This window comes from Anopheles marshallii, chromosome 2 (genome assembly GCF_943734725.1).
Source record: "Anopheles marshallii chromosome 2, idAnoMarsDA_429_01, whole genome shotgun sequence".
Lineage (NCBI taxonomy): Eukaryota > Metazoa > Arthropoda > Insecta > Diptera > Culicidae > Anopheles > Anopheles marshallii.
This window is the reverse complement of record NC_071326.1, coordinates 17,634,642-17,657,643: the sequence shown is the minus strand read 5'-3', so window position 1 is coordinate 17,657,643 and position 23,002 is coordinate 17,634,642. Positions and strand designations below refer to the sequence as shown.

At 44.9% G+C, this 23,002-nt stretch overlaps 4 protein-coding genes across 4 annotated transcripts; all 4 read right to left on the bottom strand.

The window, feature by feature from the left end:
- Positions 1 to 2,436: 2,436 nt before the first annotated feature.
- LOC128709061 (mucin-5AC-like) lies at positions 2,437 to 4,899 on the bottom strand. Its single transcript, XM_053804047.1, has one exon. It carries the CDS (start codon positions 4,897 to 4,899, stop codon positions 2,437 to 2,439), a length of 2,463 nt encoding a protein of 820 aa, XP_053660022.1.
- A 2,749-nt stretch (positions 4,900 to 7,648) lies between these two features.
- On the bottom strand, positions 7,649 to 9,061 carry LOC128707985 (glutathione peroxidase-like). The gene is made up of 3 exons (XM_053802941.1): positions 8,863 to 9,061; positions 8,560 to 8,681; positions 7,649 to 7,837 (listed from the first exon to the last, which is right to left on the bottom strand). Exons 1-3 carry the CDS (start codon positions 9,059 to 9,061, stop codon positions 7,649 to 7,651), a joined length of 510 nt encoding a protein of 169 aa, XP_053658916.1.
- Positions 9,062 to 10,530: 1,469 nt separating this feature from the next.
- Positions 10,531 to 11,517, bottom strand: LOC128719289 (uncharacterized). The gene is made up of 3 exons (XM_053812914.1): positions 11,327 to 11,517; positions 11,103 to 11,224; positions 10,531 to 10,727 (listed from the first exon to the last, which is right to left on the bottom strand). Exons 1-3 carry the CDS (start codon positions 11,511 to 11,513, stop codon positions 10,533 to 10,535), a joined length of 504 nt encoding a protein of 167 aa, XP_053668889.1. The 5' UTR covers positions 11,514 to 11,517; the 3' UTR covers positions 10,531 to 10,532.
- A 1,891-nt stretch (positions 11,518 to 13,408) lies between these two features.
- Positions 13,409 to 17,332, bottom strand: LOC128716228 (basic-leucine zipper transcription factor A-like). Its single transcript, XM_053811152.1, has 4 exons — positions 17,284 to 17,332; positions 16,588 to 16,892; positions 14,839 to 15,136; positions 13,409 to 14,766 (listed from the first exon to the last, which is right to left on the bottom strand). Exons 1-4 carry the CDS (start codon positions 17,330 to 17,332, stop codon positions 13,409 to 13,411), a joined length of 2,010 nt encoding a protein of 669 aa, XP_053667127.1.
- Between the last annotated feature and the right edge of the window lie 5,670 nt (positions 17,333 to 23,002).

Genomic DNA, 23,002 nt, shown 5'->3' with positions numbered 1-23,002 from the left:
GATTGAAATATCATCTTTATTGACTGAAATATCAATATCAATTTATTTATAGGTTGTTCACGAAAAGAGGTAGCCAGATGCCGCTTAATTGTCTATTAAACAAATCTGCTTTGCAGTCCGAAGGTTTAAGCAATAAGATGGTAAGTGAAACATTTTTTTTAATTTATTTAAAGTTTAAGTTAAAATAATTGTAAAATATTTTGCATTTACTCACTTATCCATTTTATAATTGGATTATTTCTGCGCTTATTGTGGGGTCAGAATTGTTTGACAAGAATCTATTGGAAATTGTTGTGGTGTTTTATTTTTTTTTATATTTTTTTGATTAAATTTTTTACTGGCACAAGATCAGCCAGGCTGTATATTTTAGTTGTTAAAATATGTCTAAAACTTTAATACAATTTCCTACAATGTTTATCGAAAGTATGTGCCGTTTATTAAAGTGTTTAAAGTGTTGATTAAATTGGCTTTGATATAAAATCCTAATGATTCATGCCGTTGCACATATTTTTAAGTTCACCAAAATCTTGGATAATCTACAACAACACCATGTTATCGAAACAATAAGAAAGAGTATCGCTCGAATTGAAGGTCAATGTCAGGAAGTTTTTGATGCCACACTGGCAAGCATAACGCCAAGCTTTCACTTTCGGGCGGCTCTGTTGGGCAGGGAAACCTGTTGGAGCGCATTTACTGGAGCAAGAAGCGCTAGCGCCAACACAAAACCGGAAGAGGAATCGCGCTTCTTCGGGCGTCCTTGTTGCCTTTCACTTTGCACGGCTAGATGATCTGCAGCTTCTCGTGCATCTTCTATGCAGGCTGGACTGCACCATACCCTCTACTGCACTCTGGACAATACGTTCAAATACTCGACACCTCAGCTCCGCTAAGGTCTTACCTCATGGAACTGCCCCAAAACGACCTTCGGATGAAGAATCCCGAAAGGTTACTTGCTCCTCAAGCTTAGAGTCATCCACAGGCCGTATTTTCCCAGTGTGGGTTGTCTGGGGAAGCTTACGATGCACAACAAGTCGCGTGACTCGGACCGACACTGGGGCAGTGCGTTCGGTCGCGTTTCCTTGGTGGGCAGAGAAGACATTTTATATGGAGCATTACGGAGTCAGCAGAAAAAGCAGCAAGTGATCGCATTTTATCGATTGCGGGCAGTGTGGCGTGGCTAGGTACCCCCTGATCCCATCCCTATGCATTGCCAAAATGGGATGGGTGAACTTTAAATCCATCGCGCATCCTTGAAATGTGAAACAAAACCTGGCCCCATTGTATAGTTTCGCAGGATTATCTGTGGTGCATTCAGCGTAAGTTCCGGTGTATGGAAGGGATTTGAAACTTAGTTGAAGAAGTCGATAAAATTTGAGCAACAGTTAAGCTAAAGTACATACTTATCGCTCTCGTTACGCATTGTATAAGTCACTACGCCTTTGGCATCACTGCAACCCCTGATGCCATTTATGACGTGTGCCATTCCGCTCGTTCGAGGCGTCGACCATGTGGTGTAATGAGCATGTACCACGTTAAGCGATGCAGACGCGCGGTTCTGGAAGGGCCACGCTTCCGAAAAGGTCTAGGACGCTGATTCCGCTTCCAGCTTGCATTTCGTTATGTTTTGCTCTGGTTTATTCAGCTGCTTTTTTTTTATCCTTCATCCCGTACATTGCATCCCGGAGTGGATCGCATTTAACAATCTAGTTTACCAATCGGTCACATCTTTGTCGCTGGCCGAACTGGTCCGACTTGACATTTCGTCTGCATCTTCGGAAGTATTCGTTTGACCTGATTCTTTCGTTTCGTTCGAAGCGTTTGCGAATTGTTTGCGGCGTATTGTCGTAGAATGTTCTGGAGCAAATATTTGTAAATAATGCCAGTTTTTGGACATTGCCATTAATTAACGTTTAAATATGAAAAATTAAAGGGTGGGTAGAAACATAATTTTTGCTAGGTTTAAGTAAAGAAGGATTAATTACATAAAATTCGTTTCATTTTTGGGGTTCGTCTAAACGTATGATTAAACTTCAAGAAAGTAATTTATTATTTGCTTCAAAACTAAGATTCATTATGGAAATTTATCTGAAAACCTATTTTTAAAAAATTTAACAAATGTTGCATAAGACCTTTTCTGTACTTTATAAATTGAGTTACATTGTAGTCTTCAATACAGAAACATTTAAACAAAAATATGTTCTCACGTTCGATGCTAACTGTATCGAATAACAATTGTGATATCTTAGATTTTGCTTTAAAATACAACGAATTTAACAATAATTCTTGATATTTTTAATAAAAATAAATATTTATTTAAAACATACTGAACAAGTATAACAAACGCGGCATATAGTTAGCATAAGGCCGTCTGTTTCGTTACGTGCGTGAAATGGTATTTGCCTCTCGTGATTGCTGCATTAAACGAATTTCCCTAACCTACTGAACTCGATTATTGGCGAACGCTGGGGGCTTAGCGTTGACGTAAACCGGGGGCTGCTGCGGCTGACGATCAACCCCGCCGGCCGGGGTAACTTCGCTTACATCGCGCTTGTGCTCATGGTCATACGACGGTGGCGCAACGGTGGTCGCGTACGACTGTTCCCGCACCTCAACCTCCTGTTCCGTTTCGACCGGACGTGACACGACAATGCGCCGGATGTTGACGGTGCGTGACGTTTCCTTCGCATCGCGCGGTGCAGGCGTAGCCGATAGGACACGGCTACGGACGTACGCATCGATCAGCGTACCGGACGTGTCTCCCTTCGGTCCATAACCAACCTCCGCGATCGAGTCCCGCTCGGACAGCAGCTTGATGAATTGCTCCTGATTGGTGTGGATCTGCTCCTGGGTCAGCCCCTGTCCGACAACGACCGATTGCGAGGTAATGCCGGAGGTAGCACTGCGAGACGTGTATTCCGTCTGTTCGGATGTGGTCAGAGCGGAAGCAGCTCCCGTTGCACTGAACCGTGCCGATACGGTGCGTGGCGTGGTCGAGGAGATAATCGTTACGGAGCGCTGAGGTGTGCTGCTAGCCGTGGAGCTGGAGGAACCAATCGTCGTGGAAGGCGAGGGGGTGGTAGGGCTTGGCGAAAAAGTTGTCGTGGGGAACGATCCACGGAAGGACGGTCCAAAGTCAAATCCACCCGACGCGGTGGACGGATCGAACGCGACGATGTCACTGGCGGGGGTAGTACGTGTGGCATAACTTACCTCGATCGAAGATGTACCGCCAAGTCGTGATTCTGTCTGCTCGGCCCCACGGTACTTGTCGTGATGGTAGACATGTGGGGTGCTGGCAGTCGTTGTGGCGGCGGTCACCGTAACATCCGCGTAATCCGATTCCGTAGACGAGTAGTCCGAGTAGTTGTTCGTACCACTGCGCGCATCGATCACGATCGAATCATCGTACTCGTCCTCTACCACGTCATCCGCTGGGTAGGATCCAGGTGCGACACTGGTCGGAGGTTTGGGAGTCGTAGTAGCTACGGGTGGCTGGGCAGGCGTGGTTGGGGCCGGTGTCTGAACAGAGGGTGGCAAATATTCGGGAGCTTTTCCGTCGCGATCACAATCTCCCACAACGGCGGGCGTTACAGGGTAGAGTGGTGTCGAGGAGGGTATGTGGAACACTGTACCAGGATGGGCGGCGCTTGGATGCGTTGCTACCAGCGCAGGTGAGTGCTGATCGACGTATGCTACGTGGTGCAACAGATGGCCAGCATTGGCAGGATGGTACACGAAGGGATGGGGCGCTAGATGGGTGGCGTAGGGATTAACAAATGCCGTCTGCTGATGGCCATGGTAGATGGCATGGCCCTGCGTGTAGAATGGTCTCTCGGTCGGGGTGTTGGCGTGCTCCGTATCGATAAACTCAGCATCCGACGCTTTGCTGGTGGAAGCAGCTAGCTTCTTGGACTGTGCGGCTACCTCGATCCGATCGTAGCCACCCTTTAGCGGGGGCCGTTCCGTGTACACTGTGGTGGTTTGTGTCACTACCTGCGGTCTGGCGATGGTACGCGTACCGTAGCCTTCCTCGGTGAGGTGAACTTCTGGTGCCGGCGCCGGTGGACTGTACACCGGTCGCTTCTCCACGAACGTGGTGGTCGTTTTGGTCGTCTTTGTCTGTGTTTCCGTTTGCGAGATTGGTTGCTCCAGCTCCACCAGTGCTGAGCCAACTGGCCGAATAATGACACGTTCCTCGATGTCGTAGAACTGGTTCTGAATAGCTGGACGGCGCACCTTGAACTTGCGCGAACGCACCACCGGGATTTGCTTCTCCTGCGGCGGAATGTAGGTCGGACCGGTGGTGACTGTTTTGGTGTACGTTGGCGTTACGGGCACTGCGACCGGAACGTGGACGGGAACATGCACCGGGACGGGTGTCGGTACGGGCACCGCCACCGGAACATGGTGATGCGGAACGGGTGTCACCGGTACGGGAATGGGAGCCGATGTGTGATGATACTGGGTAGTAGATACCGAAACTGGCACCGATTGTACGGTGTGTGTCGTTGGAACACTACCACCCGGCACGCCGTACACGAATGATTTCGGTTCGAAGACACGCACCGAGGGACTTCCGTACGTGGTGTGGTACTGGACCGCCGGAGTGTAACTGGCCTTTCCGAACACGGGCTGGGGTTGCAGGTTGTAGGAGTAGTAGGTTGGTGCCGGCGCTGGCGTTACCGACACTGTTCCCGAGCGTGCCTCAACGAGTGTGGCCGGAACTGCGGCTGCGGCTTGTGTGCCAGAAGTGTACCGTACCGGACCAGCCAACAATCCGACGTGCTGCTGCGGGTTCACATACGTCACACCGGCCGGACTATGCAGCGGAACTGTCACGTATCCCGCGGCACTAAGCCTCAGCAGCGCCAGACATGGCACGAGCACCTGTAAGAGCATTCTGGGAAGAAATTGGGCAGTGGTAAGTAATATCGGTCTGACGAAATCGAAAGTGTGTCCAGTGACTCGAGGGAGACTCGATTATATAAAGTACGCCGGCGTCACGATCGGCGCATATGAAATGCGATCAAACAATAGTTGAACCACGCAACCACGTGGTGTGGCACGACTCACGAACGCACGGTTGGAATTGACGAAGGTAGCAATCCTCAGAATGGAATTTATAAAACCTAGCGCAGTGGAGGGGACCTGTTTCGGGTGGGCGTTAGCTTCCTTATGTCTTTTGATTTACCTAAACCCCTCAATAAAAATACCAGGAGACACAAAACAAATCGACTACTTAACCAATCAAAGTTCAAGAATCTAAATTTAAATGCAGCCTGGAACCAGTTACCAGAAGGGATTTTAGCTAGTCCTATTAAATTAGATTTTTTTTGCCATATACACTCCACGCTGTGCACTATCTGAGCCAAATGCAGATGACATTTAAATTGGGCAGCCTGGTACTGTTTGATCATTAGCTTTTTTTTGGGGGAACGGGGCAGTGGCATTTAAGGAAGATTAACAATCTCCCAAATGGTGTCTGAACTGGTTTTCAAGACGGGAACCTATTACAAACTTCTGACCACGGTTAACCGTGATCTTTACACCGTGTTGCTATTTGGTTCTAGCTGGTTTTCGATGCAGGCGACACATCCAAATAGTGCCTCGTGATTAAGGATTAATATTTTATCTTCGTTTTTGAACACAGTTTGAAGTTGTGTACGTCTAAATTTCCTAGTGTTAGAGTTATTAAATTTTACAATTTTTTATTTTTCATATTTATTTGTTGAACAAATTTAATCAAAATTCTAAAATGACATAAAACATATCCATGGAACTTTTGAAAAAACTTTTATCACTTGTTATAAAAACTACACTTTGCTTGACATTATATTTCAATAACTATTTACTTTCTTTGACTTTTTATAACAAAATATCACCATATTTATCAACGATTACATATACTCAAACTCACTTAAGCACTGTCTGCTCCGTATAATCCTTTGTGACTTAACTTACATCAACTGATAACTGCTGACCGTACAACGTACAAATTGCTGCAGTCCAAATACAAATCCGACCAACCGACCAAGTGTCTTACTTCACGCGCAGTACCGAACCGAACTGAGTAACTCGATCGAGTGATCTGCTTTTTATAGACTTCCTTCCGTTTTTTCCGAGAGCTTTCGCGCGACCATCGATCCTTACCGAGGCTTTGGGTCGCGCGCGGCGGCAAGGGAAGACGCTCTCAACACTGGCTGCCCTCAGACCGGACTTGTAAGGAGGCGCAACACGGTGCAACTTGTCGCCGTTGCGTTTGGTGTATGTGTGAGGGATGTTTTTTCCACGCTTTGCCTCACCATTGTACTTGGACTTGCACTTGGAACGTAACGCATCGGGTGGTCATCAACAGGTCTTGTATCCCACTCTCGTCAGTACCCCTCTCCCATACCTTGTGGCAGGATAGTGTCATAATCCGCGCATTCCGAAAGGAATCACAACGGGAAGAGGTTTTGTCGACTTTTCGCCACAGCTGAGACGATAGATACCAACAACCGTTTAGGGATGTTTGAAGGCCGTGCACTTGGGTACAGTGATCCAGTGCACCAATTAGCTGGCTGGTTTTAAAACGCCTGGCTATTATCGCATCCGTGCTTCCTGTCCGGAAGCTGAACCCGGCTTGACAGGTTGTATTACGAATGGATTTGTTTAGCCATGGTATTTTAACCAGGGTTTAAATATAGATTTTGTTGATGTATTTCAGTATTTGTCCTATATTTTAATGATCTTTTGAAATTGTTTTGCTAACATATTTATACTGGAGCTATCTGGAAAATGACAGCTAATTTATCATATTTATGTATTTTCATACACAAAGCTCAAAGAAACTCGCTTGTTTTACTAGAAATTATTTACTTGAGAACGATTTATGCCAGTTATTGTTTATAAATAATTCAATTGTGCAATCGGATAGAAAGTAAACAAATTTGATTTTGATGTAATAACTGTTTGATATGAAACTGCTAATTTTATTTACTTTGTTTGCATCAGTAAAATTCTCTATGTAGGTCTATAAATCCATTGTTGATTTACCATAGCAACGTTTAACTAAAATTGAATGAAAAAAAAATTTACTAAGAAATTTATACAAATACAAAGCAAAACGTAGCATTCCTATTGTCAACCATAAATTGACTATAAAAATCAAATTAATCACAATGACAATCACAAATGGATTTTTGGAATTTAGGTAGAACAAAACACATTAGATACATTGAACCTGTTTTGCACCAACGTTGGTGTTATTTGTTAATCTTTCTGGTAGCCAATAACCACTGCAATAACCTCGACATTTATGCTTTGTGTTCGAATGTTTGTTTCAAGGAAATGTTTTTATTTTGTTTCTGACAATCAAATACATTTGAGTAGATAAATCAATTATTGTATGTTTATGTATATTTACTGTGTTTATTTAATATAATGTGTTACAAAATCTTTTTATTTATGTATATGTTGTTGCAATTGGTTATTATACACAATAAAACACACCTTAATTATAGGTAACACCTTTCGACGATATTTCTTGACTGACTTTAACAATAATATGCAATTGTGCGGTAAATCCTTTAATAACAAATTCCAAAGACAAACAACTTGCAGCCATGCTTGATGTTTTCTCAACTTTATTTCTAGCATCAGTGGCCGTTTATCGCAACAAATTCTCGACCATGTCCTCGAGCGTGTAAGGATGAATTCCAGCGTTCAACCTTTCCACCGGTACGCCATGACGATCGGTAAGAAAGATGGTAAAGTTGCTGTTTATAAATCCGCCACAGTTGCCCGGTTTTTTCGCCTTCAGATACTTGTACAGTCCGGGGGCTTTCGAGCCATTCACCTGTTGATCCAAAAACAAAGCATCGTTTTACTGATACAGATTAAGCAGCTTGATGGTGGTATCGCAGGCGCTGAGAATCGTAGGTTTGCATAAGGAAAGTGATTAAATTCTTCGCTTATTCTAGCAGCAGTGCTAATGTCCGATATGGTCCCATGACCAAATCTATCTATTTATTATGTATTTAATACATGCACCATTGCCCAGCAGGGTTGTACAGGGCAATCAGCGCTCAGACGCAGCATAAACGGTGAAGACGAATGGTTAGTGGGAGCATGAGAATGAAACAAAAACACACTAACATAGTCCAAATAAATCCCCCCCAGGTTCTAGTGGATGGTGCCGAACTTGATAGATAACAGTGAGAAAAAACCCCTCTCGAAGGTCAGCAATTAATCATCTGGCACTTGCGCGATGGGCATGGCGACACCGGTGCCCTTAAATGATGCTATGTGACCCAGATCAATTAAGATGAAAAGCGCGTGCGACGATAATCGTTGACGTTCGATCGCAAGCTTGAAGATAATATGGCAAAAAGTACGCCCAGAACGATGCGTGAAACGAGCGCTGTGAGAAAATCTCTCCACTCCAAGAACGCTTCACGTGTACCGATGCATCGTTTCAGTTAGCTCTTCCTTATTTGATACGCGTCCAACTATCCTCTCGGATGCCAAGTACGGATGCATTTGGATGGTGTGGGTATAGTTCTGCCGCTCGGTTCTTACCTCAATCTCGGTGAAAATCTCACCAATCATGCCGCCGCTGCTGCTCTCGAACCGCTGCACGATTTCGTCCGGTGTTTCTTTGGAGCCGAATTGGAAGCATGGGAAGAAGAGGACGTTCAAATCTGTCCAACGATAGTGTTGCATACACCGTGCACGTTTTTGGATGGAAATGAAAACGACAAAAAAGTAGTTTGATATCGAGCTATAAGTGAAGTACCGCCCTAGGAAGGTGCTGACATTGGCCTGGAAGACCCCATGCTACAGCAACGGACGGGGCTGGGTGTACTAAATGTTCAACAGTACCTTTTCGAGTTTCGGTGTGATACTTTCGAACCAGTGGCGTGAGAAGACCCAACACCTTCTCGAAGGCAGCATCCTTGGTGGAGAAGTTCACGATCAGGCACACTGATCCCTGGTAGCGGTCGAGCGAAACCTCGTTACCGTTCAGATCGGTGGCGGTAAATTCAAATATTGATTTTCCCTTTTCCGTTGCCGATTGCATGATGGTTTGTTCTGCAATTGATGTATAATGTTAAACTTTTCCACAGGTTATAAACATTACAAATTAAACAAAACACTGGTGTGGTAATGTTAAATGTTTGAACGAGCACGTGCAGATTGACCTCATGAAAGATAGAATTACATTACAGCTGTGGATAGTACGTCAGGTAACACTGTAAACCACTGTATCACTAACGAACCGGCTAGCAGGTCAAAGGGTAGCACCATGACACGCGGAAACAATGTTTGCACGTTGTTCGAAAGTATCACCACTGATTCTAGCTTCCGTCACAAAACCAAACACCGGAAAAAGTTTGCCAAAAATTTGCTATTCAAAGTCTTACCTGTGTTAAACTTTAATTGAAAGAATTTAAATTAACTGCTGCTCCAATGAACTCGTCCAACCGTTAGAAGTGCCCGTGTCGTACTGGAAATGGATCGGGGCGCATTGGCAGTTTAAATAAAAATCACCAAACCTGAGGGTATTTCACGATATCTTCCTATACAACCTTATAAACTTATCGGGGTTTAGATCAATGAATAATGTAAATCGGCCAGTTTAACGTCATGTTGATCGTGCCATACATTTGGCTATGTTCCTTGTGGTTTCTTTCTTGTAACCGTGCATTCTGCGACAACAGCAAACCAACACACGAAGAAGGCAAACGTTACGTACGGAACCACACAACAACTAAACAAATGTTTTATTTCTTAAACTACGGTCAGACAACACAGGCGCGCATGTTAGAGGAAAGAAGAGCCCGTAATGAAGCATACACAACGCGCAAACACGTGTGTACCACCGTGTGTGTGGGGGGCATGCGAACAGGAAAACAAATGCAAATGTCCGAAGCGTGATGGTGTAACGGCTGGTTCACCGATTGGTTTCGGCCATACTTGGTAACGTGCGCTTATGCTTCCAGCAGCTTGTCGATATCCTTAACGATACCCTTCGGTGACGTGGTCGGTGCATAGCGATCCACCGGCTGACCATCCTTGTTGACCAGAAACTTGGAGAAATTCCATTTAATTGAATCGCCCAAAATACCACCCTGCTTGTGCTTTAGATACTTGTACAAGGGTTCCGCATCGTCCCCATTCACTTTGATCTGAAAATGTAGAAAGGAAAGTACAGAAGTGTACAAAGGGTGTATTTTCTAGCACATAAGAGATATGCTATAGGTTCAACCTTAATAGAAATGGATTGGAGTTTATGCGCCAATTGTCTTATCCGTACAAAAGTAAAAATTTATTCACTCCCAAGCTTCCCAAAACCAAATGTACCAGCTCGATTGTTCTAACGATAATAAAAGCGATTTTATTGATTTTTACTTCTATTTATGGTTCATAAACAGACATATTCAGATTACGTGCAGTTGATTGAATTCCTTGCTAGCTTCCATTTTAACCCCTATGACTAGTACTTCTCCCAGCCAAGCTCCCTACAATTGTTCCAGGTTTTCCATTCTTGCCTAGCCTAGCAGTTTTTCAATATCCTTAACAATGCTACTGGGCGACGTAGTTGGTGCATATCGATCCACCGGTTGACCATCCTTGTTGACCAAAAATTTAGCAAAGTTCCACTTGATCGAATCACCCAAAGTGCCACCCTGTTTGTGCTTCAGATACTTGTAGAGCGGATGTGCGCCGTCACCGTTTACATCGATCTAGTGGAATAAAATGCATATGCGGGAGATTGACCATGGATCAGCGCTATTTTAAATTTTGGACGGGAAACTATTTCAATTTCCTACTGCTAGTAGTGAACAAGCGTTAAGGACGATAAACCACGCTGGCATGCATTGTTTAGAAGTGTATAATACATTGTAATTAAAAAAAACAGCACAATTCAGCCATTTAGTGTTATGCTAGTTGTTTGTGGAAGAATTAATTACATATTACGCACACACTGAAATGTAACTACTCAGTAATGTAACGCATAACCTTCCGTTCTGTCGATACTGATTTTATCAATCAAACGTCAAGGACACTAGCGCGTAACGAACGTAATGTTTACTAGCATGCACTCGAAATTAACATACCTTAGCGAAGACGTCTCCAACTTCTGCCTTGGCCGAACGTAAATGGCACACCATTTCCTCACCGTCACCTTCCGGCATTTGGCCACCGAACTGATTGCATGGGAAGGACAGAATTTTGAAGTCTGAAAGCAAATAATCACACATTAAAAACATTGCGTCATACTGTTGCACCATTCGGGAACGTTCTGGACTGTTCGCGGGACATACTCCCGTCACGCACTTACCCTTGTCCGCGTACTTTTGCGATAGCTCCGTCAGCTCGGCATAATTGCCCTTCGTTAGACCACACTGCGAGGCAATGTTGACGATTAGCAGCACCTTGCCGCGATACTTTTCCAGGCTGACATCGGCACCTTGCGAGTCCTTTACCGTGAAGTCATACACCGATTTAGCGTTCTTGTAGTCTTCCATCGTGCCGTCGTGGTGCGTTGCCGTTGACTGACTGTAGAATCGATTTACTCCGTACTATAAATGAATGGGCCAAGAGAATGATAACTGGTTAGCATTCGGGCCATCAGCCGTGATATGCTCTTATCTGTAAATATTGAATGATGAGAAAACGTGTACAATTGGCCAAGCTTCTCACGCGCGCCGGATACACCACACTCAACGATCGTGCCACAAACAAATCGTATCGCATGGTGACTTGCAGTAATCGCATGTCCCGAACGAAGGCATGAAAATGAGTCAAGCGTATCTCCCGACCGAGCAGTCCGGTCCCCCCTATTCCATCTCCCTATCCGCATCGAGAACCACACCACACAGAAACCCAAGACCGGAAAAAAACTATAGCGCAAAGTCCAAATACTTACTGCTATTAATGCACCCGCTACGAACAGAAGGACACTTTTCGTCGAAATCATTCGTAACGACGTTAGTTGGCTGATTAAGATTACTTACTTGATTTGGAAACGCACAAAACTGTGACCGACCGAGAATGTTCCGTCCGAATGCAGCTAGCGTACGGAAAGTTGTGAAATGCGACATTACAAAACAAAATGGATTGTTTATGTTGGCCGTACAAGAACCGGGAGTTTTCACTGTTTACTCGAAAGGCCGGTCACTGCGTGTAGACTGTTGGGTGCGTATTTTTTGGGATTTTGGCCACTATATTGAACCCGTCCGTTGCTATAAGCTGCACAAAATGTGTGGCGAAAATGTTTCGTAATAATTGTGCTTCGTTTTCGTCTAATTTCATCACATTTTGGGTGATTTGCAGCAGTACGGATAAAAAGAAAAAAAATACACAAAAATGGTGAATTTGTTGAGGTGCGAAGACAGTGCTCGACAACAATTTGGCAATTGTTCAAGTATTAAAAAGTTACTCTTAAGTTTGTTTTACTGGGTAAAATTAATTTCTAAATTTTGTAAACAGTTTCAAAAAGCAATTGAGAGAGAAATTATATAAACTTTAATTTTTATAAAATTTTAATTATGATGAGGGCTACACACTGTGCTTGTGGTGAAAATGGTTAAATCTCGTTGTGCATCATACTCACCACTGAACATATTTGAAATTTTCAAAAAACCGTTAAGTGCATTGACATAACATGCTCTAGAACGTTGTGGTTATGAACAAAAAGGGTAGCTAATTGTTACAGTTATTTGAGTATAAAAAAGGGCGGTGGTGTATTTGTAGCAGCGTCAGTCTTCACACGACAGTGTCAAAATCCCTCGTATCTCTCGTAAAATCCAGGACTGACTATCCGACTACAGGTAAATAAAGTCAAAGAGGGCCAGAAATGGCAGGCCTAGACATATGTTGTGTCGATAAATAAGAGAATGTGAGTAAAAATTTGTCTGTATTTATTTCATGAAACATACAAAATATTTTACAAATTCCATGCAAAGAGAATCAAAATGCTAATAAAATAGCGCACTGAACGAACTGATACTCTTCAAAACTGACCAACTTGCCGTCATTGTCGTGGCACAAGAATACGTTATTTCTTGTGTGAAAATAGGTATTACGCAATATCGACCTCTCCTAATGAACTTGAGTATGTCTGAACTTGTCGGTAAATGACATAAAATAATGATAAAATACTGCTGCACTCCGGTACTGACATCTCTCTGCGCCACTCTCTTGCAAATATCTACTGTATGTCGATAAATTAATCAAGGCTAAGTGCTATTTGGTTCTGCTACGCTATCATTCAGCTGTGCGTTCGTCTTTCGTGCTAAGTACACCTGACGCACTGTTCGCCACTGGGCTGTAGGCTAACATTGGCTTTACGGCCAAGCAGTGTGACCGTTCCGCGTCGTTACGTCTAGTGTCACCATCCGTGCTGTGACGGATTGCCTCTTCAGGGAGCAGCTTTATGCGGTCCTCGAACACCGGCCGAAAACGGATCCAGATGTAAGGGGCGCAGGTATGTGACAACCTGATTCGGGTTGTTTTCTGCCGTCGCTAGCTGATGAAGGTGGTAGCGGGATGCTTGTGCAGCCTGTCGGGCAACGACGGCCGGTGTGGGATGTGGACCACCTCGCGGTCCCGGATGTGGCGCACCGCCATGTCCGGCATGATGCGCCGCTTGCTGCTGGTACTGAGAGATTGGCACGGGAACGGGTACCGGCACGGGCACTACGGAATATCCTGCGTCTACCAGTGCTTGGAACTCTTCCTGGGTTAGTGGTCGATCAATTTTCGGTGGAATCTTGTGCGGATGGGCCGATGGGGCCGGAGTGGCTGCCGCCGTTGCCTGGTTAACACCGGTGGATTGCGAAACGAAGATGGCCGAACGGGACGGTGCATGTGGATCGGCGGCCGATTCCGGCTGCTTTTCGCGAGGAGCATAGCGATGCTGGTGCACTTGCTGCTGCTCGGCAGGCTTGGAACGGTGGAGCGATTGAACGGTTTTCTGAGGCTTCTCGTTCTGCAGCTGCGGTGCTTCGACGATCTTCATTGGATGCTGTGGCGAATGCTGCTCGATCACGGACTGTTGCTGCTGTTGGGCCTGCTGGTAGTAGATCTGCACGTTCTTCTCCTTCGGTATGTAGTACTGAATTTTTGGCGACGGTGTTCCAGCCTGCTGCTTCGGCGATACCTCAGCAAAGTACTGCTGGCCTTGGTGTGCCGGTGCCTGATGATGATGGTGCTGATGCTGCTGTTGCTGCTGTTGGTGGTGATGGTGCGCCTTCGATGGAACCGACTCGGGTTGGGCAATGAACTGGTACTTCTGTGCGGGTGGAGCACTGTCGACGAACTTTTGCGGACCAACCTGCAGGTGAGCCGGGCTTATCTTCGGACCGGACAGCTGCAAACCCTGTGCAAACGGTGCAATGTACTGCGCTTTGATCGATTGCTTTGGCGGTTGCGGTTCACGACCATGTGCGGGACCTGCCTGGACGTACGTGTACTCGTGCGACTGGGGACTTGGCGTGGGACCATACCGTTGGGCATCGTGCTGACTGTCGTGCTGCTGGCGTCCGGGATGGTGCGGCACCTGATGGTACGCTAGCGGGCGATTCGACTCCACCAGCTTAGCGAGTTCATTTTCGAAGGAAAAAGAGCTAACTGGCTTCTGGACGGGCGTCACTGTGCCGGCCTGTTGGATGCTCTTGTACTGGATACGGTACTGCTCACCGTCCTGGGGCCCATACGATCCCGGCTGTTCTTCGGCCGTTTCTAGCAGTTGAATTGCTGGCCGATACTTGTGAGCAGCTGCGGTAGAAGGGGATAAAATTTCAATTAACATTTACCGTGCCACTTTGCCGTCTTTCTCAACGGACATACCTGTGGGGGCACCGTGAGCGGCGGCCGGTCGTCCGTACGCCTGCAGGCCCTGCGGTGGCTGCTGGTGCTGGTGGTGATGTTGATGATGAGCCGCAGCAGGACCTTGCTGTTGCTGGGCTTGCTTTAGTAGCTGCGCATACTCCTCCTCGGTAATGTACTGGACCTGGTTCGGTTTCGTGTGCTGAGCGTGACTCTGGGGCTCGTACTGCTGACTGACGGCCTTGCCTTGCTTCAATGCCGATGCCTTTGGCTGGTGTTCCGCAAGTTGATGGAGCAGACTGATGTACTCGGGAGGTAGCTGGCAGTAAGGATGGATGAGCAAAGAAAATACATGTAAGACGTCATCGTTTTGAACTTTTTGAAGCGATCAAAGTATCGATACAATCAATTCGAAGCTTATCGTTTGCTGAGCAATGTGTGAGATTTTAATGCCACTCCTCGAAGCAGTCGGTTGTTCTTGAGAGCAAAACACAACGACAAGCAATTCACGATCGTCGGGCTAATGCCGTTATCCGTCGCCATAGGCAGCCAATTGAATATGATGGCTTGAGATAACCTAGAGGCACACGGGGTCCGGTTAAGGTCACACGAGTAATTTGAGCACCAGGATGTGGTTTTTGCCGTAAATGTTTGCCCGTTCAAGAGCTGTTTTTTTTTTCACAGCAATGCATTTATCGATTTTCTTTTCAAGGAAATAGTAAATACTAACAACAAGTGTTAAAATAGAATTACTTACATTGCATTACTTACATTACACGCCAGTCTTAAATGATCATTCGCGATGCTTGAATCGTGACGTGCATTGATCGTGCCGTGGAATTTATGATTTTGTTTCCGTTTTTTTTACGATCGAAAAATGTTATGCTTAATGCCAATAGAATATCATCATCATCATCATCATTTTCTTTGGCAACTATAATTAGAGGTCACCGTAGGTCGGACTGACGCTAGTGCAGGGAAGGTTGAAAATAGCAGCAAACATAAAACAACAAACACCCCACTCGTTGCAAACGGATCAATCTAAATCATTGCAGTGCAGGTAGGCCACCGCAGCACGATCACGACCGATCGTTTGTTAGTAATGCGCACATCTTGGCCGAAAGGATGGATTTGGGATGCTTGGGATCTTGCGAAAGCATTTCCTTGATGTGTGGTTGAACCTTTAATTTCCATTTCGTTAGACACTAAAATGAACATTTACGAAGCAACTTGAACTTCTGCTCCATGGTAGTTATGCACCGGCAGCGAATATTGCGATCGCAGCAATGGACACAGTGCATCAACAGTTTCAATATGGTCAGACGAAGAAGATCCAATTGCCACATGGCATCGGGGAATGGAATCGTCTCCCTCTCTCCCCCACGGTCCCTGTACGTCCCTAGGAGTACCTCACAGATTCTTGAGCCGCGGAGCGGCCGTAGGTCGGGATCTTTCCGTTACATAACCGCGACTCGCGCCAATCGTTTTGTGTGGTGTGCGCCAAATGGTAAACGTGCATCACGACGCTTCGTTCCGTTACGTTTCGAAAATTTGTACGATTTAACAAAACAAAAAAGTACCAACAGACAAAACTAAAATGCAACAAGTAGCTGTACCGCGTACCTGGCACAAAACATTGCAGATGCGCGATAGTGCACACGAAACGTGAATGTTAACCGCGCGGGGCTGTGTTGGCCACGGGCTTCCCAATGGCACTACACCTTTCGCCCGTGTTAGATTTGTCTTTCGACGACGCTAAAGGTTACCTACCTCCTGGTATTGTGGTTGTTCCTGCGAGTTGGCCGTTTTGTGTGCACCACCGGACGATTTGTAAGCGACCGGCGGTTGACCGGCGGCCGGTTGTGCGGCATAGAACGAACCTTCCTCGCTCTGATAGTACTCCTGCTGTTGCTGGTGATGTAGAGCCTGCTGGCGACGGGCGGCAATTAGCGACAGTGGGACCGCACGCGTTTCATGCTCGGTTTGGCGCTTTTCCTTTGCTGCGGTTGGCGTTTCGACCGTTTGTTCGGTGACGTTCTTCTTCTCTGCCAACGTCAACCCTAGCAGGAATGTTGCTGCAAAAGCATGGAAAGTGATGAAAAATGAGGTTAATGGTTGTGATAGTGGTGTAAATAATACAATCTATAGGTTCCTTGCTCTAGTATTTATCATCCAAACATCCAGATTTGCACACTGTTCAAAACAGGCTTTTAAATAGCTATTAGTACACACGCACGCAGCTTAATAATTGCTTCCAACTGCCTTCCCATAATTGAATATCCCACCCAATAAAGCACCATGCGCTTTATGTAATTCTATTACATGACAATAAAGCGATGTGTGTTCATCACACCTATCGTTTTTTTTCTCTCTCTTTTACCTACTAATGCGTTGACTAATCCACCATAAACGAGATGTGGCATTATGCAACGGTACGCCTACACAATTTCAAGCGAAGCAACTAACAAGAAGTCGCCGTCGCCGTCGCCTCACGCAGTGCACCTTTGTCATCCATTGTTCTACCCAAGTGCGTACGACAAGCGTATGAAGTTGAAATTGAAAACCTCCAAAAAAAAAAATGCATCTCAGAAGTTGCGCGCAGTGTTGCTGCATCTCACGAGCATATTAGTACACGCAGCTGTATTTTCCCGCTGGTAGCAACTTGCTAGTGCTAAACGTGAGAGTTGAAGAGCTAATGTGTATGGTAATGCGTATGGTACGCATTTATGATCGTGAACGTTTAGACGAAGTGTTAGGAAACAATTTTCTGGGAGTTTGTTCCCGAAGATAAGCATAACTTCCACCGGTGGGGTGAGTTCTTCGATTGAATAAAGCGTTGCGTTCGTCGCGCACAGAGAGTTCCCATCGAATTGCAGTTGGAATTTCCCAGATATCTCTGCTAACCTTTCCCAAGCAGTGACATCGAATGGCTTTTAATTACTCGTCCTATTAATAGTCGTCACACCAACGTCCAACCAATAGCCCCCAACTACCGAAGTGTGTTAAGATGGGAAAATGTTACCCCGATAATGTAAGTAGAACCGAGCTTCATTGGTGAGTGTCTCATAGTAAAACTGCTATATCAAACGATGGTACCAATTTCGAGACCCTTGGCTTGTGGTTAGCAATTAATATGCGGAGACACATTTTTGTCTCACGGTAACTCACGAACCAACTGAATGCACTGATCACGCAGCTATGTACGCAACTTGCGCTGATTGCGATCGTTAATTAATTAGAGGTAAATGACAACAGGGTGCTCTATTGCCGGTCAAAGCAGCATCAAATAACAAAAACAGAGTGGAGAAGGTCTCCGAAGACTAGGTTTTATTGGTATCTGAAAAATAAAAGCGATGTTTTTCCCAACCTTGGTGACATTTGCCAAGCAATTCGCGTTGATTTTGTTTTGTCCATTGTGCCCATCACTGGTCGGAGCGCTTACGCAAACACGAATCGGAATTCCATTATCTCCGGTGCTGCTCTGCTTACAAATGGATTGCAAACGCGGGGGGTTAATAATCAGCCACCGGTCACAACATTCCCAGATGAAGTGGGTTTTTGGAGTTTTGCTTTCGAAATTAGGTCGGAAAAGCCCCGTGGAATGCATGATAGGGCACATTTTGGGGAGTTTAATTTACCCACCCGCTCTACAACGTTCACAAACATCAGCTGTTCTGCGGTGTCACGTAAGATGAGCGTCACACCGTGTGCGGAAACTTTAAACTCCCGTTCGTGGCGCGGATGGTGTCTGCCGGCGCAAACACGATTTAAATGATAAGTGAATGGGGTGAGCAAAAAACCATAAAACGTACCGTGGGTAGCAATGTCGGATAAGAAAGTGTCGGCGGATAGTTTCATTCATGCCACGGAGTGAAACATAATCGCGCACGGAAGGCGATAATTGTACGGGGTTTGCTGTCGAGGCATTTAAAACGTGAAAATTACGGTGCCGTGTTGTCGTGAACCTCAAACTCACTCCAGCCATGGAGGAGTTCTTTAGGCTGGAGCATGGAGGATTTAGGCAGCTTGAAGCCGCAAGCACCATTGAAATCGTCGGGCGATACTTTATTCAACGATCGGCACTTCTCATTAGAGACGTACTCTTATCATGGTACGACGCGCAATAAGGGCTACCGATCGTCTCGAAACGTCATCAAACACCGCATCGCTTGCTGATGGGTTGGCAACACTGCCACGATGATCGTGATCCTTTTTTTTTCATCCGAAACACGTCAGGTTGATGAAAGGTTGATGCTTTTTTCTTACCAAAATTAAGCCCAACCATTATACGCTCGGATGATCCGCACACTTTAGCACTACGTTAGAGAGCATAATGATGGTGCAAAAAACAAAAAAAAAATTGCACACACGAGATACGATCGGTACGGTACGTAGTGTACCGTGCGGAAAGATGATGATCACCATTAATCTTGGCAAAATGGCAGTTCAATCACCACCGCACAGCCACTGCACACGTACCATTACCGATGCAAAGTAATAAAAGGAAACTTTCTTTCTGTAATCGCTGCCCTTGCCCGGCGATCAGTGTTTGTGTTGTACAGCTTGGACAGGAAAGTCTGTGCACACAGCACCCAGCACCCGGAGTCACTTCCAGCTCCAGTTCCGGTGGAATGGATCCAACTGGTCCCCTGGACTGGCGCTGGTCAGAAGGTGCTGTAAATTAATTTGTATTCATCCGTATTCACCTACGTTTGGTGTTAAGCAGCGATCAACAGGGTAGGATTAAAGCACGTTCGTTGTGTCGTTTTCCTGTTTCTCGCCGTGAACTATTATCGCAATCCATATGTAAACGGTGCTTTTTCCTATCCGTGACGATCTGGAAAGACACTGCTGCAAAGCTGTCTAAAAGATGGTTTCTTTTATTTCCTACCCTATGCTCGATTACGGTGGTTTAACCGGTATGGGCAACCGTCCCCTGTACAACGTTAAGCGCAGCTGCTTAGTGAAAATTAACAATTTCACATTGATTTTGCTACCGAAAAACAGGCAAATGGTTTTGGGAGCAGTGGACGGAACTTTCGTTTTTTTTTTAATATATATTATCCAACAAACGCAAGCCTAGCAAGTAATGGCCGAATGGGATGCCAACCTTCCGTACTTCTCACCTAGGATCTCTGGTGCAGCGTTAAATCCCTCTTCGGTATACATTTTGGCGCCTTCGGGAGATTTCCCCGTTTCACCAAAACACTCCTAAATGTTGCATTACGGAAATCGACGGAGCAGGTTTTGTTTGTCTCAGGTTGTTGTTTTTTCTTGCCGTTGTTGTCTCCACCACATACTTTTATGCTTTTTTATAATGGTGCTACGATAAATTGGCGTGGTTCGATCCGGAACGCGCGTGCCCGATCGTAATCGATGCGTGAAAGTTTTTGCAACCGTCCTACGGATCTTGTTTATGCGAAGTTTTGGCGCTGAAGATGGAATCAAGTTCAAGTTTGAGTGCGGTCAGTTTTATGCGCACGTGCGAATGAGGTGCGATCATGCGGAGAAATGCCATGTCTAAGGTCCATTAGGAATTTGTCACGAAATTAAGTGGCTCTGGACTTGGCTTTAGGCGCCGGGGAGAAATCGACGTGTAATATATGAGGTGGAGGATAAACATCACGTTGCTTTAGGGATTCACAAAAATCAAATATTTTTTATTGCATTGTCGTGTATAGCTGGTAGAAATTTCCAATTAATGGACTGGCAAATTACGAAGATATAGCCTAAACCATAAATTCGTGTATGATCAAAGTTAACATGAGTTAAAAAAAAACTAACAAATTTGCGATATTAAGTAGCGATCAAGGACTTACAATTTCATAAAACTCTGTAAACCGATTAACCGAAAATCTTCTAAAATATTCGTTACATAAATTACTATTACTTGACTAAACCTATTATTTATAAATTGATCTCTTATTGCAAAATATTGACAAACTGCTTCAAAATTTCTATGGGCAACTGTGGAACGGTCGCATGTCGGATAATCGATTTCCACGGAACCCTCAACTTTGTAAATGCAATAAGTGAAGAGGAAGACGACAGGTCAACGTTAAAAGTATTCACACATTTTTGTTTTTTAATATTAGAAACTGTAATTTATTAAAAAAGGGAACATTTTTCAGGGAGTTTATCTATATAAACTCTTTATAGAAAACACTCAAGTTCCTCTTGCGCTGACCGGTTTAACGGCTAAAAATTCAAAACTATTGTACTAGCTGTCATGTTTTGACTCACGGACAATCCGTCCGTCGGTTAATCGATGTCCTACTGTATTTGCTATTTGGTTAATGCTTAAAAATGCTTAACGAATAGCCTGTTGCTTCCGAGAACTAAACATTTTTTCTAGCACTTTGAAGTACCTCCTCATGTTGAAAAAAAATGCAACAATCAGAATTTAAATTTAAGGTTGAATAAGATAGTATGTTTACAATATTAAAGCCAAATTCCTTATAAAACCTTACTCTTATTCTGAATGATAATTTTACGTTTTAATTTCTATTTAAACACTTTTACATCTATTATTCGTCAGCTCTTTAATCTGGTTATAAACGGCGCGCGAAACTAATTGAATGTCATGCCTAAACCACCATATCGGTGCATTATGACACGAACCAAAAGTGTTTAAGCATTTAATCACGTCACTTTCATCATATGATCGATTCAATAAGCGCTACCAGGCGTGCTTTCGGCCGCCCAGCTACGGATGCGGAGCCATTACGCACAACGTGATCTCATCAAAGCGATGCACTCCAAACTCCAAAGAAGGTCAATTTCAAGCATATGCGGTTGAAAACTCTTAGAAAGAGTAATGAAAGAAAATAGAAAAGAAACAATTTGGTAAAAATATTCATCCAATTTGGATGCCTTTTTTGTAGCATATCTGTCGGAGCTTCATAACACGTTAACTCGTTTGGTGATGATGAACGTGAGAAACACTCCAAAACGAACGTGGAGAGATGAAAGGTGGGCTCATTAGTTGTTTAATTATTATGTTGACTGGATTACGTATTAATAGAAAAAAGCGACCTTCTAGCCTTCCCAAAGGGTTTTGTGCTTGAAGGTCCACGCGAGAAAGGTTTTGTGAAGTGCGCTTTCGGTCGCGTTCGGTCTGTGTGTCACCGTGTAGCAGCGAAAGTACACGTTTGGACGATTGGACACCATTAATCCATCAGCTGTCAATCATTGGCCAGATGGGAACAGTGGGGGTAAAATGCAGCGAGTGCGTGGAATGTTGAGATTTCCTTCCGCTGACACTATCGCGACAATCCTCCGTTATGGTACGTCCGGAAGCTTATTATCGTGATTTCGACGATCTTTACTAAAGAGTAGCACATAAGAAATATTCAAGAAATTTTTGTCTGGCGCATATAGACTCTGCGGTACCACCCTCTCACGGATGGTAGATAACTGCAGCACACAGGCTGTAGCCGTTTTCCCGTTTTCTCCACCCCAAACCGTACACTTGTACCACCTACCGGAACGAAGTGCATCGAATTTTCACTTTCTAATTTGTTGCACTCTTCTCAATCACCGAGCGATGCAGGCGACATTCTTCAAAACCCTCTCTCCTGCACAATGAGTGGAAATGGGCAGTAGGGTACACTTGCTGCGATGATGCAACTACGGGTACAAGTGTTGTGGATAATCTGATACTGAAACCATTAATTGACCGACAAACATTGCCCGGTCTTGCTTGCTGGCACAATGCAAATTGCATCACATTGCAGCCCCGGAAGTGATTGGTACCCGAGGTTCAAGGGAAGTTCAAAAGGAAGGAACCAAACAGCTGCCAAACAGTTTTCCGCTGATGACAGCAAATCGCGATCGCGCAGGAAACCGGCCCGGCCAGCGACACCGGGACGGGAAGGAAGTGTACATTAACAAAATTTAATTTAATATGAGAAAAATTGGTTTGTTGCGATTACGCGATCACCACCACCAACAACAACCTGGGTGTCGCGCACGTTAGAAAGTGTGAGAAAGTATCTCCCGCCCCAGGTTCATTCCAAGGGTAGACCGGTAGCCGCGTGCCGTTTATTTCGTTTCCTCATTATGGGAAATTTGTTTGCCGCGTGGAAATTAGTTCATAACGTGATTCGATAAGAAGTATTCACCGGGAGGGATGAAATTGGCGCCGAAAAACACGCTCGAGATCGAAAAGATCTGTTATTGGGAG

Bases quoted from the DNA above. Each gene is read 5' to 3' on its own strand.
- LOC128709061 (XM_053804047.1), bottom strand. From the start codon at position 4,899: ATGCTCTTACAGGTGCTCGTGCCATGTCTGGCGCTGCTGAGGCTTAGT.
- LOC128707985 (XM_053802941.1), bottom strand. From the start codon at position 9,061: ATGCAATCGGCAACGGAAAAGGGAAAATCAATATTTGAATTTACCGCC. The intron at 8,682-8,862 runs GTACTGTTGAAC...ATCGTTGGACAG, and splicing joins TCACACCGAAACTCGAAAAG to ATTTGAACGTCCTCTTCTTC. The intron at 7,838-8,559 runs GTAAGAACCGAG...TTGGATCAACAG, and splicing joins AGATTTTCACCGAGATTGAG to GTGAATGGCTCGAAAGCCCC.
- LOC128719289 (XM_053812914.1), bottom strand. From the start codon at position 11,513: ATGGAAGACTACAAGAACGCTAAATCGGTGTATGACTTCACGGTAAAG. The intron at 11,225-11,326 runs GTAAGTGCGTGA...ATTTGCTTTCAG, and splicing joins GCAAAAGTACGCGGACAAGG to ACTTCAAAATTCTGTCCTTC. The intron at 10,728-11,102 runs GTATGTTAATTT...TTATTCCACTAG, and splicing joins TTGGAGACGTCTTCGCTAAG to ATCGATGTAAACGGTGACGG.
- LOC128716228 (XM_053811152.1), bottom strand. From the start codon at position 17,332: ATGGATGACAAAGGTGCACTGCGTGAGGCGACGGCGACGGCGACTTCT. The intron at 16,893-17,283 runs GTTAGTTGCTTC...ATGCTTTTGCAG, and splicing joins GACGGCGACGGCGACTTCTT to CAACATTCCTGCTAGGGTTG. The intron at 14,767-14,838 runs GTATGTCCGTTG...CTTCTACCGCAG, and splicing joins CGCTCACGGTGCCCCCACAG to CTGCTCACAAGTATCGGCCA.